Raw genomic sequence first — 18,996 nt, 5'->3', positions numbered from 1 at the left:
TCCAGGAAATTATTCCGGTCATCCTCAGGCAGCTTTGGAGCTAGCTAGACAGAGTCCATCAGAGCATGGATATATCTCCCAAGTATACAGGTAGCATTAGTGGACCTGTTCCTGTCTATACTCCTCTTCAAGCAGCCTCTACGCATTCCTCCTAGAGCGCTGCTTCAGAACCGGCATCGACAGTGCCAGACGCAGCGCCGGTGACGACGGCATCGGTGTCGATGGAGGACCTTCAGTTTCAAACCTCGGCGTCGATCAAATCTGAGGCGGCACCGACTCAACAGCCGAAGGAGTCCGAGGAACCGGAGTGGAAGACCTTGGTGCCGGAAAATGCCAATCCGGAGTCGTCAGCAAGAATGGCACGAAGGGTGCCTGTGCATACTGGTGAGGTACACCCAAATTAAAGGTCAAAGGACCCATGGGGACCGAAGGCGCACCAGATGGATTAGAGGCCCAGGCAAACATGCCAAACATTGCATTTAAAAAATGCGTAGGGTCTGTTCCAGGACCAGGACCAGGAAAAGGAGGATATAGATCTGTACCTTCCTGAACAGGTATCACCTGAGGCGGATCTGGAACTTGCAGAGCCGGTGAAGACGGTGCCCGCACAGGTGAAGCCACACGAACTGGAGATGACTCCCTGGGCGTCGGAGACTTACTGGGAGCCGGAGAACCTTTAGGCGTCGAAGAGCCCCCGCGACGCCGGCGACATTGGAGCCGGAGAATGAACCGGCGTCACTCGTGGAGAAGGAGTAGGAGATGGAGACACAAAGTCTTTCCTTGGAAGCCACTTAGCTGGAGAAGGCAACCTCGATGCCTTGTTCTTCGATGAATGGCGCCGAGAACCATGCCACTTCTTCGACTTCTTGTGTTTCCTCAACTTCGAAGTGTGAAAAGACGATGACTTTGCACGCTTTTGACCCCTCTTCTCCTTCTTGGCTTCGGCCATAAAGAGTTTAGCCTCATGTTCTTTAAGGGCTTTCGGATTCATCTTCCTGCAGCTTCGACACCCATCAACGTCGTGATGGGAAGATAAGCATCAAAGGCAATCATCATGGCGATCAGTGATCGACATGTGACCGCCACACTCCCTGCAGGGCTTGAATCCAGACTTTTTAGAAGTAGCCATATCTGAATTCTTCAAGGAAACAAAGTAATCACACAAGAAAATGGAGAGTCCCTAGAAAAATCGTTACGCGTCAACGGTGCAGAAAAAATGGTAACTGACGTCAGCACGCTGACGAGGTACTCTTATGGCTCTGATGACATCATACGGAGTCGCGAGCGGAGCCGTGCTATTATGACGTCCTCGCCGACGTGGGAGAGCTAGGAAAGAATTTCCGCAGAATGCTGGCGCAGGGGTATTCAAAAGACGAGGAATCCACAGGCAGAAGTATCCATCACAACTATTTTTACTGTGCGGGGCAATACCAAATGCTATGAGGAAAACTACAGATAAAAGACACCTATTTTAAAGAATAAGGTACTTACATGTGGCACATTGCATCCTCAAACAGAACCAAATTCATCACAGCATTGACCTCATTGTGATTGTCCAGTGCTTCCACCAGAATTTTGTTCAATGACTCCCAGGTCTGAACCGGCATATACTTGGGTTCACCCACTCCATTAGCAAAGTGGCAGTACATGTTCATCTGCTGACTCTGCTCCAGCATTTCATCAATATCCTAAAAGGAGGAAGAAAATTTACAGTGGTAAGAGTCATTTAGAACAAACTAATATATCCTAAAAAAGATCAGGTGTTCTCAACAGTGGCAGTGGACAGGAAACAATCCTTGCACACATTAGGAAATCTAGAAACAAGAAAAAGAATATGTTATACATTCAATTCATTGGTTACAAAAGGATTGATAGACCTGGCATCCTTGGTGTGGGTTCCCATGTATATTTTTCTTTGCCTCCTGTATTTTTACTGTGGGCTAGACTTTGTTTTTGCTGGTCTAGATGCTTTGGGCACTTTGCCACTGCTGGTCAGTGCCGAAGTACAAGTGCTCCCTCTGTAAATTGTTTTCATGGATTAGTGTTTCCATAATTGGCTTATTTGTTTTACTGTTAAATCCCTAGTACAGTGCACTCTGTATGCCCAGGACCTGTAAACCAAATACTGCTATGGGGGCTTGCAGCACTGATTGTGCCACCCACTCAAGTAGCCTTGCAAAAGTCTCTGAGGCTTGCCATTGCAGTGTGTGTGTGCAGTCTGGTACTGCTATGTCGGCCTGGCAAGTTCACCCACTTGCCAGGCCCTAACCTTCCTTTTTCTTACATTTGAGTTACCCATCAGGTAGGCCCAAGGTACCCCTGTGGGCAGAGTGCAATGTATATGAAAGTTAGGACATGTCCTGATGTGTGTGGCATGTGATGATAGTGAAATACTGCCAGTTTTGTTTTTTACTATTGAAAGGCTATCTGTCCCATAAGATAGAATGGGAGTTCATTTATAACATCTTATAAATATAACTTCCCTCTGGGACGAGATGAAAAGATAAAGTTTATTATGGCTGAACTCAGCATATAAGATGCATATTTTAGTAAGGATGATTTTTACATTCTGTGTTTGACAATACCACTTTTAGAAAGTAGGAATTTTCTTGCTTAGATATCATGTGTGCCTCTGCTAGGTTTGTGTATTGACTGTCTGGCTTTGGAGTGACATGTGCTGGGGTTGAGTAGTCTGTTCAGACAGCCACTTGGGGGGGTGAAGTGTGTCCTGCCTTTCGAGGGTGAGTCAGGGCTGGAATGAATAGACCTGGCTGCATTCAGAGTAGGGGGAGGAGATTTCTTTCACACATGAATGGGCCTGTCTGCCTTGGACAATGCTGTCTATACCTCCTGCCAGGAAGCTGCACCAGAGAGGACACAACTGGTTTTGGCTGAGCAAAGAGCTTCTCTGCCACCAGAGAGCAATGAATTTGTGCTATAAAAAGTGGGGCCCAGGCCACAGACTTTGAGATTACTTCTGGAATTCAAGAGGAGCCTTTGCCAATGAAAAGTGCTGGAGAAACTGAAGGAGAAGTACTGCCCCAGTGCAGTGTGCTGTTTGGGATTGCCCTGCAGTAGCTATTTCTACCAAGGAGAGGATAAAGACTTTGTTGTGTGCTGTGTCTCCTGCTTGAGGAAGGTCTCCAAGGGTTTGAAGTAGAGCTTGCCTCCTGTTTTGAAGTCTCAGGGATATAAAGACTTCACCACCAGCTCCCCTGAACTGCTTTGCTGGGAGTTCTGACCTGCCAAGAGGTGCCTGTGACTGTGTTGGTCCTCTGCAGATTTTTTTCCGCTGTTGGGAGATGGAAAAGTAACACAACAATGGGAAGCGCAAATACAAGAGACGTCCGCGTGGGGGGCGGGATGTTGAGGGAGTTACATTGAAATAAAAAGCATGTTCAAGTATCTGGTCGCGCAATGCGGGACAAATTTGTGCAAAAATACAGAAAGCTCTGTACGCGATAATGTTGTAAAGCAGCTACATAATGGTTGAAAAACACCCATTGCGTCTATGTATACTACTGCTGATGTACTCTTGTATTGCCATCTTTTGTGAAATGGCAATTAAAAAAAAAACGAAGCAGAGCCTGGCCGCAGCTGGAGAAATCACAGCACGCAGCATCAAGAGCACGATCCATGAAGTTCGAGATCACTGCACTAATTCCGACACAGGCCCTGCTGTGTGACCACAAGAACCAATGCATCGTGGGACAGTGGCTGAAAAAACAAACAAACGCAGTGCTGTTGCCGAGAACTGATGCATCCCCGATCCTCACGCATCGCACCGGGGCCCCGAGTCTACAACAACTCCGGGGCCACAGTAAGAAACCAACGCATCACCTCCCGGCACAGTAAGAAAACAATGTATCACCTCCCCTTCAGTAAGGAACGGACGTATCACCTCCCCTGAGTAGCAGTAAGGAACTGACGCATCACCTCCCCTGAAGTAAAGAACTGACGTATCACCTTCCATGGGTATAAGGAACCAACGCATCACCTTCCCTCTGGCTGTTTGGTTTGTGACTGTGACGCATCCAAGGTACTTTGTGCTGAATGTGTCGCAACTATAGTTTACTATGGACAGAAATGTTTCTACCTTGTAAAAGTCATAATTTGATTACTGTATTGTGGATTTTTGTCGTTTTTGTCTTGTTTGGTTTAGATAAAGATTACTTATTTTTCTAAACTGGTGTGGTGTCCATTTGTAGTGTTTTCACTGTATTACTGTATGTGTGCACAAATGCTTTACATACTGCCTCTGAGATAAGCCAGTCTCCTCATGCCAAGCTACCAAGGGGTGAGCAGGGGTTATTTTAGAAGTGTATCCTCCTTTCCCTGACTAGGAAGAATGATTCCTACATGGACAAAGTTGCAAACAATTGCCAACTAAAGACCCCCATTTCTAACAAGGATCAAAGTTTGAGCAGGTCCTGTCTGAATTGAAACTATCAACTATAAATTACCCAGAGGGGTCAGAAACAAACATGCAAATCATTGTCTATTCCCATTAAAAGTATTTATAGCCAACAACCGTTGCTACAAGTGAAGCAAAATAAAGCATTCATTCTGAAGAAAAAAGTGCACTGTGGGTAATGGAAAATGTGATGAAGAAAGAAAAGAGACTGGATAATTTCAATGAATACAGTATTAAATACGGTAGAAGGCCTGGGAAATTGATATTTTGATTTTAACTATTTTTGTTATTTTGTACAACATAGAATTTTCTTTTCGTCAACTTCAGAAGGATTCGAGACAGTGGACAAAGATAACGAGAGGACAGGGTGCCAGGTGGAAGATGGCGTGAAGATGAAAGTTGGGGATGTTCACCGAGAAAGCAGTTTAGTGAAAAACAGAGATAATTTTAAGGTGAGCAATGGATGGTGAATCGAGGCAGATGCTTAGGCATTCGGTCTGTGTCCAGATTGCAGTAATCTACCACTTTGAAACACTATAAACAATCACAGCAAGAAGGAAACAAGTAGAATTCATATAAAGGAACGTTGCAGTGGACTGTTTGTGCTAATACAGCTGGGTTTGAACTGAGTAGTACTGTGACTTTAACCAGGCAGGACCTTACTTCCCTATGAGCCTGTGTACTTCAGTAGTTCCTAGAGTCACTTCTCAAGAAAGAGTTCTTGAAAATTGAATACAATGCCAAGATGATAATGGCTTACTCTAAACACACAATCTAGAATGGGGTGAAGAATGGATTAGCCAATGCTATTGAGATGGGCTGTATAGTAATAATGCTGCCAAGTCCACTCGGAGTCTAAGCCATTGCACAAAGACGCCCATGTTAGAAAGTAGAATGGTGCATATTGTACGACCACTTCCCAAGCCAATCTTCTTGTTTATTGAGAACAGTCTCAGTGCCAGGTTAACCAACTACATTAGTTTGATTCTGTACAGGTGTAGGACATGGCCTATAACCCTGATCTGTTCTAGAACAAAACACTGACTAAAGAAGTTCTGCTCTTTGGTGACATTTCCACTGATCTAATGGTTTGTGTATAGGCAGCGAAAATGATAATGATAGACCTTTTTATTGCCTAGACTTAGTTTACTGAGTGAATATTTTTGGAGGGCCGCATCCATCTTTACTTATACATTGCATCATTATGTTGTGTGTAATGATATTGCATTCAAATTTAGATTTAGAATGGTGGGCCACTGTGAGATAAACATAAATGGTCTACAGTGCAGGTTGGGCTACTGAGCAGAACAAGTTTAGGATTAGGGAAAAATAACTGCCTAAGCATCTTCATCAAACCGAGCTCAAGAAGGCTGTGCATGAGAATTGGAGTGGGATGGACAATGTAACCGTTTTATCTCAATGAAGCAAAAATTATGGGGCGAGGAAACATGGCAGAGAGCTTTGGGCGCATGCCACTTGCCCCAGTCTTTTCGAAAGGATACTGCTGCTCCTTCGGTTATCAACTAGAGATATCCAGTTAAGTCCAGAGTGGTCATTCTGTTACATGTGTTACCTACTGTTGGACTTGGCCCTTTTTACAGGGTCATCCCTTCCCATTGCCTTCCTCATAGCCTTTTTTCTGACAAGGTGTTGGTGGTTCAAGGACCCTGGGCCCTTTAGCACTGCTGTCCAGTGTAAAGTGTGTGTGCTCTCTGTGATAAACATGGTAAGATTGGACTACACCTGTTTGGCATATTTAATTGTCCCCTGTAAACTGGTATCTCAGGTACCCGGGGCTGGTAAATTAAATGCTACTGGTGGGCTTGCAGCGCCACCCACCAAAGTAGCCTTTCAAACCTGACTCAGGCCTCTGCCATTGCAGGGCCTGTGCGCGCAGTGTTACTGCCACTGTGACATGCACCTAAAGTGTGTGCCATGTCTGTGACCCCCCTTTTACTGCATGTCAGTCACCCCTAAGGTAGGCCCTAGCTAGCCCTATGGGCAGGGTGCATTGTAAGTAGAAGGTAGGACATGTACCTTAAGTGTGTGACATGTCCTGGTGGTGACAAACAGCCATTTTGGTTTCTCACTGCTGTAAGGCTGCCCTCTCATAGGAATGCATTGGGAATTCCCTGATAAGTGTTTCAGTGGTAATTCCTGATATGAGAGGAACAGTGTGGACAAGTTTGTTATGTTTGGAATAGTGATAATAAATGCTACGCAATGGTATGCGCAGATTTAATATACCTATTTTAGAAGTGCCACTTTTAGAAGTTGGCATTTCTGTGTGCAATGTGTCTGCCTGCCTGATGTGGATTGCAGGTCTGGCTTTGGAGTGACAGGGGCTGGTGAGGTGTGTGTGGTTCCAGGGAGGGCAGTGTGAGTCACCCCTAGGCTGAATGGGAGATCTGCATTTGGAGTAGTGGGAGGAGTAGTCCCCTGACCCTGAATACGTCTGTGCCTGCCTAGGTGAATGCTGGTCCTGTGGTGTGTCTGATGACCGAGCCCCCACCTGACAATAGGAAAGAGGAGCCCTGTAAACAGAGTGCTCCAAATCCCCCCAGAACCAGTTCAGGCTTTTTCCCCCAAGCCCTGTGCCAAGGGCAGACAAAGAAAATGTTAAATGTTGTATAAATACTGGGGCTGTGACCCCATGAAAATGTTGTGCTTTTTGTGCTGCGTGGTGACTTGCTGCTGCTGGGCCCCAGGAAGAACTGCCATGAGGGACTGCCTCCCTGCTGGAGATCCTTGTGAGCTGGCCTGCCTGGGCCCAGCCTTTGCCCTGGAACTGTTGGATGCATAGTGCCTCGTGGGTGCTCTATCTATTTCCAGGAGGAGTGCTTGTGGCTTTGAAGCGCTGAGCAGCGATCGATTCCGAGGGAATCCCGATGTGGGGATTTCCCCGCAATGCATGGGAAGCGGGAGCCCACCCGCATTTGGTTATATTCTGCCGCATTTATATTTATCTAATAGCGGGAGCTCACCCCGTGTTTTTGCTCCCTTTTAGCAGGAGCCCATACGCATTGGCGCCTACCCCGCACTTTGGCAACAGAAAGGAGAAACCGCGGCTGAGAGCCCATCTCGACCCGGATGCAAGGTGGCTGTGCCTGGTTGGGGGCGTGACCAGCAGGAAGGAAGAGGAAGGCGGGCCCCCATGTGCGGTGGGAGCCTCGCGTGTCATCCTGCCCACAGCAGAGACGGAGCCTTGAGCGGCTCGCAGCCCCTGCGCCCCGCCGGAGAGTGGTAGCGGGAGTAGGAGCTCAATCGGAGTCTCACCAGGTGGCCGGCAGAAAGGAGGAAAGCCAAACCTTACCTGTGCTGGAAGAAGAGACGCCCGGCAAGGTGGGGAGAGGCCCCGGGAGTGGGGGGGCTGACAAGACACGTTGACGGTACCTTCCCCCCACCTACAGAGAACTGGAGGAGTCTGCACGGCGTGCCGGTGAGTGGGGCTGAAAATTGAGTATTGTTGGTGCCTAGAGATGGCACGAGGAGGAGCCCGGTGAACAGGGCTCCCCAGGCACTGTTAGTGCCAGCACTTTGTCAGCCACAGCTGAACCGCACAGCAGGCAGCTGCAACGAGTGGGGCACATTGTTTGAAGAGTGCCAGTGGGGCTTCAGTGGCACAGTTAGTGCCAGGGCTTATTTTGGTACACAGCTGCACCACACCAACGTGGGCAGCTGCAACACGGGTCATTGTTCTTTTTCTTTCTGGATAATAAGGAAGGGGTGAGTTGCACCCCACATCCCCAGCGCATTGCGCACCTTGGTTACCCTGACATTTGGGACAAAGTGCCTTGAGCCCCAGTGAAAGGCCAGTTGGACTGGGGTCATTTTTTATGATCATGGTATAATGTGCTTTATGCTTAATGTGATTTGTGCATAATGTGTTTATGCTTGTGATTTATGCACAAAGGGTTCTATGCCTAATGCTAGTAGGATATAATGCTGAGTACAGTATTTTGCCAGTAGTTACTGGTTGTGATACTATTTCTACTGCTTGTGCTTGTGATACTTCTGACAGTGGCCCGATTGGCCCTGTCCTGTATATAATCCCCTGTAAATATTGCCTAGTGTCAGTTGGCACAGTGTATATTGTGTGATTATGATTCTAATGTGTTTTGGATAATACAAAGGCTATTTTTTATATAACCTTGTGTGGAGTTTCTTTTGTAGTGTGACTAGTGTGTTGCTACTGTGTGTGTGTGTTGCGCTAATGCTTTACACATTGCCTCTGGCATAAGCCTGACTGCTCATGCTAAGCTACCAAGCGGGTGAGAAGGGGTTATCTTCAGTGTGTAACTCCCTGGCCCTGACTAGAGTGGTGGTTTCTGCTCAGGGTGGTGGTTTCCGCCTGGCTTAGGCGCATGCCCTAGCCAACCAGAAATCCCATTTCTAACACCTACTATATAGCTTATGATTCTTTGTCCATCCTCCTAGTTAAAGGAGAAAAGGCAGCTTCTACAGTTTCGAAAATGACAGAATTAGGGGGGTGTGAAATTTGCATTATTTGCTTTTGTGTAATTGCTCGAAAATTATGCAAAAGGCAATTCCATGTGTTAGCGCTTTAGCATAAAATGCATTCTTGCATCAATTTTTGATGAGAATATGGATTTGATGCTAACAAATTGATCAAAAAAACAAAAGCACGGTGAACAACATCCACTTGTGTTCTGTTGTTCACTTGACTGTGTGGTAAACGTTTTACCGCAAATTACATAACTATGCACTGGTTTAGTGGAGTCATTTTAGGAATTTCTCTTAACAAGATTAAAGCGAAATTCTGGAAATTAAAGCAAATTACGCCGGATTAATTAACATTTTGCCCAGGCCCAAATATTATGGTACACATGGATGATTCGAAAAGCTGGAATAGGATATGGTGCCAGGAGAAGGTCAGCAGAAAACCAAGAGGTGAAATTGAAACTCATTATAGAGGAGGCAGAGCTTGGAGCCAACCAAGATAGCCACTCCTTGCTAACGCTCCATGATGGTGTCGGATCGGGTCTGTGGGGTCTGACGTTAGAAGGCCGGATCCCTCCCACAGGAGCATCAGGGAAATTCTCCAAACAGACAGGCCAGCTGTGTGGAATACTGCTTTCTCAACAGTGGCACGGTAAACAGCACACACCTCAGCAATGACAGCACCCAGCAGTCGTCTCAGTGAATCCACCCTGGCTGGAGAGGTGATAAGAGTCACCAGACTGCTTGGTGTGGAGGGCTAACTTCTGAATCCTATTATACAAGGATGTGGCCTGTCTCAAGCCTTCCCAGGCACTGGACGCAGATCACTAGTCACAACCGGATACAGAGGCCCTACTCAAGGAGATTGCTGCCATATGCACAACACTCTCTGACATGGACAAAAGAAATTCAGATCTTACGTGGAGGTGAAATCACAGAGACAGAAGGTGCTCATATTTCAGCCCCGGTTGGATAAGGTGGACAAGAGACTGGACCAGATTGAATCTCAGTATGATCGCACGCCGGACTGGGGCAAGGGCATTGACTTCTTATAGCATAAGACCACTGACCTGAAGGATAGGGTCCGTTAAGAAACGTTTTGCATTTACAGAGGATGCTTAATGGGGGGATATGCTGTCCTTACTGTGCACTATGCTGCACCAGATGCTGGACCTACATTTTAATAAACCATTGGAATTCCAAAGGGTGCATTGTGTGCGATCACATGTGGAATCCCAGAAGTATTTCCCAAGTACGATCATTGTTTGCTCTCTTCGCCATCAGCACGTCAGACTAATCCTGGAAATGGCAAACCTTTTTCTGGACCCATTGCTTTAAGAAGATCAGAGGGTGACTTTCTCAAGACGCTATTCATCGATCAACTTTCTCAAACACAAAAGGTTCCTGGCACTCCACCCTGCTCTGGGATATGAAGTATGGGTTAATTGATCCAGCCTACATGCTAATAACCATGGGTAGCAAGACAAGGAACTTTTGGGACCCGCACAAATTAGAATTCTTCTTGGATTCCCTCAATGAATCTAACATGGACACCAGGTGCTCTTCCCGATCATCAGGCTGTCCCACCATAGTGGCTGTGAGGGTAGAGGCCACTTTGCCATCATCAGCAGCAGAAGCCTCATCAGTCGCCTGGCCTTTCACGCAGGGAATCGGATCGAGCAGGACTGCATCAAGTCATAGAGGCCATCCATAAGAAGGATAGGGACAAATTGAGATCAGTGCTTAAGCAGACATTGGAGGGTTCAACAGTGGGGCCTGATGATGGCTAAATATGATTATCCCACCTGCAACTAGTCTGTATGCTCACCTCTGTCTTTTTTCTTGTATTTAGCCATCAGAGGGTGTGGGGAGACTTCTCCTTACACTTGTGAATGCATGTATATGATTCCCCACTCGTCTACAGTCCCAATCATGTGCGTATCCTCCCTTCTTTCCCCGATGTGCCCCGGGGCACATAGCCCTACCTCGCTGTCTCGCATTTGCGTGATTATGTCTATGATGAGAGAATGCCAGTCTACGTGGGTGCTCTCGTTCTTTGTTATACAGCTCTCTATCCCTTAAACTAATCTGAAGCCTTCCTAGCTCCTCTCTTGTCTCTCTCTGAGGCTCGCCCATTGCTTCTCCCTTGATAGCTATGTAGCCCCAACCCTGCCAATTCGCCATTTCCGTTATTTGCCCATGGGTGGGGTGTGAACCAGCTACGATTGGCTCAGGAGTTTGTTTGAAACCCAAAGGATTTCCTCAGTTCTCTTTCCCCTTTTCTCCCTCTCACATCCTAGATTCTCCTCCTAGCCTCCCATAAAGAGGCAAAGTCATTTCCTGAGACTCCCCCTTTCCACTATCCCATGGTGGCATCCCCTTTCCTCTCACTGGCTGATAGCAACTCTACTTCTGATTTTCTTTGGTAGTACCCTATCTCCTCCCCTCTGAGCCAACTCCAAACATGACCGGCCATTGCCAGCTGGATCTGTCCACTGTGCAGACCCCTTCTCGAACTTCGATCTTTTCAGCCTGGCAGAATCAGATCACCTCAGCCGAGGTGGTAGGGCCCTTGGATTTGCCATGGGCATTAGTCACTACAAGCACCAAAGATTGTCTGGATATCGCAGATACACTTTGGTGGAGGAAACCAATAGAGCAATTGCTGAACAGTCTGAAAGGTAATGACTTATTCCATTTTATTAAGTGTAAGAAATTTCTACACTGTTTACACACTAAACATGAGGACATTGCCATCCTTCAAGAAAATAACCTTACACCAGAGGAATCCCTAAAACTCAAACAGGATTGGGTGGGCACTGTCATAAGCAGCAGTAGAGTTCTCAGGACTCCTGACATCCCGTCTACCTCCCATAGGTCTTCCAAGAAATGAAGGGTGGGGATATTCATAGGACAAAAACTCTCCTGCAAGAACTGATGAAAAGGACTAGAGGGTATTTGCTAAATTATGGATTTGAGACACAACCCTAGTGGTGGGATTGATATTCGCTCCCATCACTCACAAGACACACTTCCTAGCACATCTCTCCAGACTCATAATATCCTTTGGATGCACAAAACTCCTTAGGGGTGGGAACTGGAATCTGATGTTGGATCCAGTTTTGGATAGGTCTGGCCACCCAGCGATACACAACCATAGGGGCCAGGCCCTGCTCCCAGACCTACAGATGGATCACGCACTGTCAGACATCTGGAGCCTTCTCTATCTTGGGTCTACACTTTCCTTTCCTACCTTCATGATACCCATGATATTGATTATTTCTTGCTTCAGGATCATCTACTATCTGAGCTGACAAGTTGTGAAATATTAGAAATGGGAGTCACTGACCACAGCCCGATCCAACTCACCCTTGACTTCGGCCTCACTTCACCCCTTTCCATAAGGTGGCAAATGATAGTTTTGCATATAAACAAACCACGCAGAAAGAACACGTCCGACAATACATTTGTTCCTTGTTAATAGACAGTGAGGGCTTAGTATCTTACCATAAAACTTTGTGGGAAGCCCAGAAGGCCCTGATGAGGGACTCTTCAGTGGCGATACTCACGGCCCATGAGGAATTGCTCTGTTTAGGGGCGATGGTTAGTGAGCTCTCTTTTTGCTACAATACCCCTCCTTCTCCAGCGTTACTGAAAGAATTACAGATGGCCAAATTGCACCTCAATACCTGCTTTTCTGTAAAGCTACAATGGTGCAGGTATGACCATAGAGAAAAGGTGGGCCGGCTCTTGGCTGCGCAGCTGCGCCAATGAGAATCCTAACTGGCCTTTTTATCTATTCGGGATGCCAATGGGAATCTGCTGACTCATTTGTTTTGCTTACTAATATTCACCTCCTTTACACATTAGAGTCCTAGGTTTCCACTGCACACATTGATGACTTCCTAGCTCATCACTCCTTCCCTCCCTCACTGAGGAGGGCCAGACATATCTGGAGGGGGCGTTCATGGATGATGATGTGTCCATAGCCATGGCAGTGCCCTCTACCTGTAAATTACGTGAAGAAGATGGCTTCCCTGGGAAATTTTATAAGACCGGTACATTTCTTCTAGTTCCCCTATTGACAAGTGCCTTCAAAAAGGCAGTGAAGGCCGGTTCCTTGGGAGTTCGATCTAACAAAGTCACCATAATGGCCCTTCCAAAGAGAATAAAGACATGCTGGAGTGCGCTAGCTACTGCCCCATTTTCTTCCTCAATGTTGGACTTAAGGTACTCGCTAAGATGCTGGTGATTTGGAATTGGATACTAACTGTGGCAGCCACGTCTCCAATGCGTTTCAGACTTACAGAGGCACCTGGTAGGATGTCCTCTCTCCCCACTGCTTTTCTAAATAGCCTTAGAACGTTTGTCTATGGCATTATGTCTTTCCTACGTGGTCCAGGGTAGCTGGGAGGGTTCGGCAGGTGAAGCAATTACTTAGTGTGGATGATATTTTGCTCCTCCTCTGCCTCCCTGATTCCTATATCCTGGCCTCAATGATGATCTTTAATAAATGTTCCCATTTATAGGGACATAAGATCAATTGGGCCAAATGTGATGCGTGTCCCCTAACCAGGGCATGTATAGGGCTTGATGATATATGATGGATACCTAGAGGCCTTTGCTATCTCAATATTGGAGATCTAGTGCGTGTGGGGAAGACAAGTTGCTATCATTAAGGGAATGCGCTAAGAAGGACTTTCTCAAATGGCAACATTTAACTCTGTCCCTGTGGGGAAGAGTCCAAACTATCAAGATGACAATTGTGTCTGGATATCATTATGATCTTAATATGATACCATTATGGGTTCCCCAGACACTTATTCAGGGAATAGAGGCAGACATCAGGTCCTACATTTTAGCGGTCATAGGTCTCATCTGTGGACTAAATTCTTAGATGGGCAGGAGCCATCTCCTAATCTGGGATGGCTGCCTGCTTTGAGTCCTGGGAGTTCGAACACAAACTCCATTCTCAAGAGGTGCATCATGCTGGTGGTCATATGGCTGACCAGGCCGGCGAAGATAATGTTATGGTTTCTTTTCTTGTTTTCCTTTTCTTGGTTTTTGATGCTCATGAGATTTCTCACCTTGACATACATTTTCATTATTATTGGCAGTGATGTTGATATTGATTTCGACTTTTATTGCGTTGACCCTGCTGCTTTCACTCATGCTTTTGTTGTTTTATTACAAACCTGATGGTAAAGGAACCCCCTACAGTCTGGAACTGTTAGTACATGAGAAACATAAGCCTCCTTGTCACTGACCTCCCTTTTCCCCCCTACCAGGTTTCCCCCACCGTTCCTTCTCCCGCCCCTCTCCCCATTACCGTTATTTTGCTATGAGCAAGGCTTTAGGTTCATAGATGGTCTATTCAATATTTGTCAGGACGCAGTAGCTGGAAATGAGTGTGTATCCCCAATGAAGAGTCAGGTTTAGCTCCTGCACGGCTCATACTATGAGCACAGAAGAAGGAAAGAAAGAAAGATAGAAAGAAGGAAAGAAGGAAAGAAGGAAAGAAAGAAAGAAAGAAAGAAAGAAAGAAAGAAAGAAAGAAAGAAAGAAAGAAAGAAAGAAAGAAAGAAAGAAAGAAAGAAAGAAAGAAAGAAAGAAAGAAAGGAAGGAAGAAAGGAAGAAAAGAAAGAAACTGATTATACATGGCCCTAAAAGTTCAACCTTCATGTAAATTCATTTTAGACGAGTCAAAACATTTCAGGGACCTGGCAATGACAGCCATATTTGGGTTTTAATGCTATATGTAGAGGAGAAGCATATCAACATTCATCTATCAAAAATACAGCTACATTACTTGCCATTTTTAGTATTAAACTTCCAGAAGGTCATAGATGAATCCTTCCGTGGCCACCACTATATTGAACAATTCCCAACACCTTGAGTCTCTTAGACCAAAGATATTTGAATGATGAGTGGAAAATAAATGTAATGAATAACGCCAATGTCTTGCCTTTCACGGGTGTCAGTCTGCAGTCAGAGAACTTTGTATTACTAGCCAGGTGGCCAACCCAAGGGACATTTCGGGGGCTCATGTCCAGAATTGTCTGGGGTCCTAACATTTTCTGTTTCAACACTAGTGGACATTCATGTTCTGGTGCTGTGTGAAGGCTTCACTTCAGAACATCTTTTAAGGTATGCTATTGTTTTAAACCTAAGACTTTGAATTGCCTCATCCATCCAAAAGAGCAAACATACTTCAACAAAATCATTTTTTCACATACATCATAGAACTTTTTCACCATTTCCAGTTGAATTTTATCAAAGATATCGAAGTCTTTCTCTTCCACCATCTTGTCTCGATAAACACGGTTGGACTCATGTAGGTACAACTTCACCAGATCGTTAGGGGTCTTTAAACAGTCAGGAGTAGAAAAGAGAATACCCTGCAAGACATGAAGGCACGTTTAAGTAAAAGAATAGCTATTATTTTGTTTCAAATTAAATCTTCAACCTTCCTGAGGAGAAGCAGAGGTTACAATGTAAAATGTAGACTATAGCCAGTCCGATAGATACAATTCAAATTAGCAACAACATTGTACTTTGTCTTACAACTATTTTTTCAAATATCTTCAATTGTATCAATATATACATACTTATTATGAACATAACTCCTTTAAAGTCTCCATTTTTTTTTAAATAAGAAAATACCTGGAATAAAACCCTATACTATTCTTTTCCTACAGCACCTCTTCTATGGCCTGCTTTTGGACTGCCTGAGAAACCTGCTCTAGAAGGCTGTTGTGTGGTTCTGATTTAGAACTTGTTGGTGGACAGCTGCTGTAAGCAAGAGTTTCGAATGGAAAACTGTATACCTTTTTTACCGTCTGCAGGGCTCCTGGCAAATCACTGCTATATGCTGCGAGGCATCTATCAAACGGAGCTCCCAGAGACCGGCTCACACATGAAAGGAAGTCTAAGCTGCAGCCTTTGGGTTAGTGCAGTATTTCCCAAACTGTGGGGGGTAACGAAAGTCCAAGCAATTAATAAAGAAGCCAGATTCCGTATGTATCTTTCCTGGGCTTTCAAGACAAAGGCAATGCCTGGCTAGGTCTTCTGACAAATTGCTGCTCATTTTTTTTTAACAAGGGATTGGGGTTCACAAGCTCCTCAAAATCAGAGAAAGAAAAGTTAATTACATGACTAATTTGCTGGTGTACATGGAATGTGAAAGGAAAGGCCATGGTATGTCATGTTTTTGTAACAGAAAATGAAATATAAATACCTGGAAATAAGTTGTACACATTCAGCAGATAGGAAAGCACTTTTTTTTTTAATTCTAAAGTGTGCTGGAAACAGAGATCAAAACAAATCAAGACACTTTACTTGGTGATGCACAAATGGTATTCACTGAAACCCGATTTCCACACATTAACATGTGTGTGCTATATAGTTTTGATCAGTAAAACTGCTTGTCCGAGCAAATCTACCGGCCATTTTAAAGGAAAATATGCTGTCTGTAATTGACAGTGCGCTACCACACGGTGCTTTAGTTACATTAAAAATATTGCCCACCTCATGTTCATTAAAGCTAGGTGGATTGCCAAAGTTTGTTGTTCTAATAATTGGGTGATGGTCCTAAAAAGCCCTGGATTAGTGCGTTCTTTGCTGCGGTTGCCTCTCAAACGTTTTACTCTTTAAACGCTTTAAACGCTTTTACGCTTTAAAGCATCAGTTTCCATTGCTGTACAGTATCCCCGTTTCGTGTCATACCGCAGCTACCTGGCAAATATGTACTTGTTTACTCGAAGAAATGATTGGGTCCATTACAGATGCCATAATGAATGCTCTAATTTCACTGCAATTTATTTCAATGACTAAATTGCGGAACGTGCTTGGCTTGAACTACAGGTGAAGGAGACGCCACTCCTGCCGTGAAGGATTTGATAAGGTTTCATTAAAAGGTAATCTAAAATGACAGTCAGCTGAGGAGTTTAATAATCAGCCCAGGGGACACTTCAGAAGTGACAGAGAACCAGGTAAAGATGCCAATATGTCAGGAAGCAGATTTTTCCCCATTCTGAGAAACGCAGGCAAAAAAGCGAAACATGCTATGGTAGGCTGCTGTGACTTCAAAGAAATTAAATGTTTGACGCCCACCTGTTTATCTTTTTAGAACAAACTCTAAAAAATATTGTATGTATATACTGGCAGTCGCCAATAGGTAGTTATAGTTAGGACCTTGTTTTTATTCAAAAAGTGTTTTTTCATTTGCTAATTTCTTTGGTGCCGTTTGACGAATCTTCGCGAAATTTTCAAAACTAATATATATATATATATATATACAGGTAATATAAACTATCTACCCACATGAACAGGATACATTCACTTGGAGCCGGAAATATGTACATCTGTTTATTATATATGCAAATATATGTGCAGTTTGCATTCTCTGGAATATCCTTTCCTTCGCCCACTGCCTGTCTAAGTGTAGCAAGGGGGTTGTGCTTAAATTAACCCCATGGTTGGCACTGGACCTTACTGGTGAGAAACAGGAGCATTTCAACGAGGTCCTTCGAGTGACTGTCCTAATTCTCCAGACTAAAATCAGATGTACGTGACTGCCCATTTTGCCCCTCTCAGAACAGTCTAGGTACGGATGTTGCATGAAGCACCGGTGGTGGTACTGGACCGTTATAAGGTAACAGTGTTTGACGGTGACAACAGTTACATCATGCAGTTAGTTATTCATACACAGATATAAACCTGTGCAATGTAGTCTATCAAAGTGCTTCTTGGCCATGAAGTCTCTCAGACAGTAAGACAAAGGGGAATAGGTGTTGACAAAATGGTCCATTTCTTAATTGATGAGGGGGAGGAGCTGTCGCCTACCACACGTGCACTTCACAAAGGCTCACACCTTTCAGCACACCCACAAAGAGTTTGACACTAGTCTTTTGTGACCCCAGACCAGTTGGGGCTAGGGCAAGAAGGCAGGAAATTCCAAGCACCTCTGGGGGTGGAAGCCTTTACAAACTTCTCCTACTTCATAGTGTGCACCAGGTATAAATAATGGACCCTCAGACCCAACTCTTCATCCCAGCATCTGTTGCTAGGAGCATGCCCACTTCGGACCTCTCCAAGTGGGGCTTCAGGCGGTTCACATGTAGGACTCGCAAAGTGTTCCTAGGAGACTGCAAGTCCACCAAGTAGGTGATGTTACTCTTGCACTCCACCACCTCAAAGGGTCCGGTCCACTTATCTAGGAGTGCACCAGGCTCCACTGTGACCATGACCCAAACCTTTTGTCCAGGCTGAAACTCGATCAGAGTGGCATTCTGATCATACCAACATCTTATCTCCTCCTGGCTGGCTTCCAGATTCGCCTGAGCGAGTTATCTGAAATGCCTAGTCTGGTTTCTGACGGCCAGCATGTAGCTATATACATTCTGGGGAGGTTTACTGGGTGCTTTATCCCAGCTTCTTTAACCAAACTCAGAGGTCTTTTCACAGGATGGCTGTACAGCAGTTCAAAGGGACTGAACCCTAAGGACTTCTGTGGCACCTCTCTGTAAGCAAACAGAAGGCATGGCAAGAGGACATCCCACTTATGCCTCATGGGTTCCTCAAGACCCATAATCATGCCCTTCAGGATCTGGTTGAATCTCTCAACCAGCCCATTACCTTGGGGGTGGTAAGGAGTGGTGAACCTATAGGTTACAACGCACTCTTGACACAGGGACTTCAGATACTTAGATATGAAGTTGGTATCACGGTCTGACACCACCTCTCTGGGGAACCCCACGCAGAAGAAAATCCCGATCAATGCACTACCCACCACGGGGCCATCACAGTCGGAGAGGGTGGGCTTCTGGGTACTGGGAGGCATGGTCTACCAAGACCAGGTTGAACCTCTTGCCCATGGCTGTCTTGGAATCCAGAGGCCCCACAATGTCAATGCCCACCCTTTCACAGGGGGTGCTGACTACAGGGAGATGTTGGAGAGGAGCCTTGTGCTTCCTCCCACTCTTACCACTTGCCTGGCAAGTCTGAAAAGTACTACAATGAGCTTCTGAACTCTTGCGCATTTGGGGCCAGTAAAAGTGGGTGACAAGCATTTCAAAGGTCTTGCCTTGCCCCAAATGTCCTGCTAAAGGCACATCATGAGC

At 45.4% G+C, this 18,996-nt stretch overlaps 1 protein-coding gene across 1 annotated transcript in view; it reads right to left on the bottom strand.

Annotated features, from left to right (window-relative positions):
- DNAH9 (dynein axonemal heavy chain 9) overlaps window positions 1-18,996 on the bottom strand; it is a 1,479,259-nt gene that overhangs the window by 772,606 nt on the left and 687,657 nt on the right. Inside the window, exons 42-43 of the mRNA XM_085616775.1 lie at window positions 15,112-15,273; window positions 1,492-1,688 (exon numbers count right to left, since the gene is read on the bottom strand). Of these exons, the coding sequence (XP_085472901.1) occupies window positions 1,492-1,688; window positions 15,112-15,273 (359 nt within the window). The remainder of the gene's footprint in view (window positions 1-1,491; window positions 1,689-15,111; window positions 15,274-18,996) is intronic.

This window comes from Triturus cristatus, chromosome 7, assembly GCF_964204655.1.
Source record: "Triturus cristatus chromosome 7, aTriCri1.1, whole genome shotgun sequence".
Lineage (NCBI taxonomy): Eukaryota > Metazoa > Chordata > Amphibia > Caudata > Salamandridae > Triturus > Triturus cristatus.
Note: the sequence above shows the minus strand (reverse complement) of the source record. Positions and strands in the feature narration are given on the sequence as shown.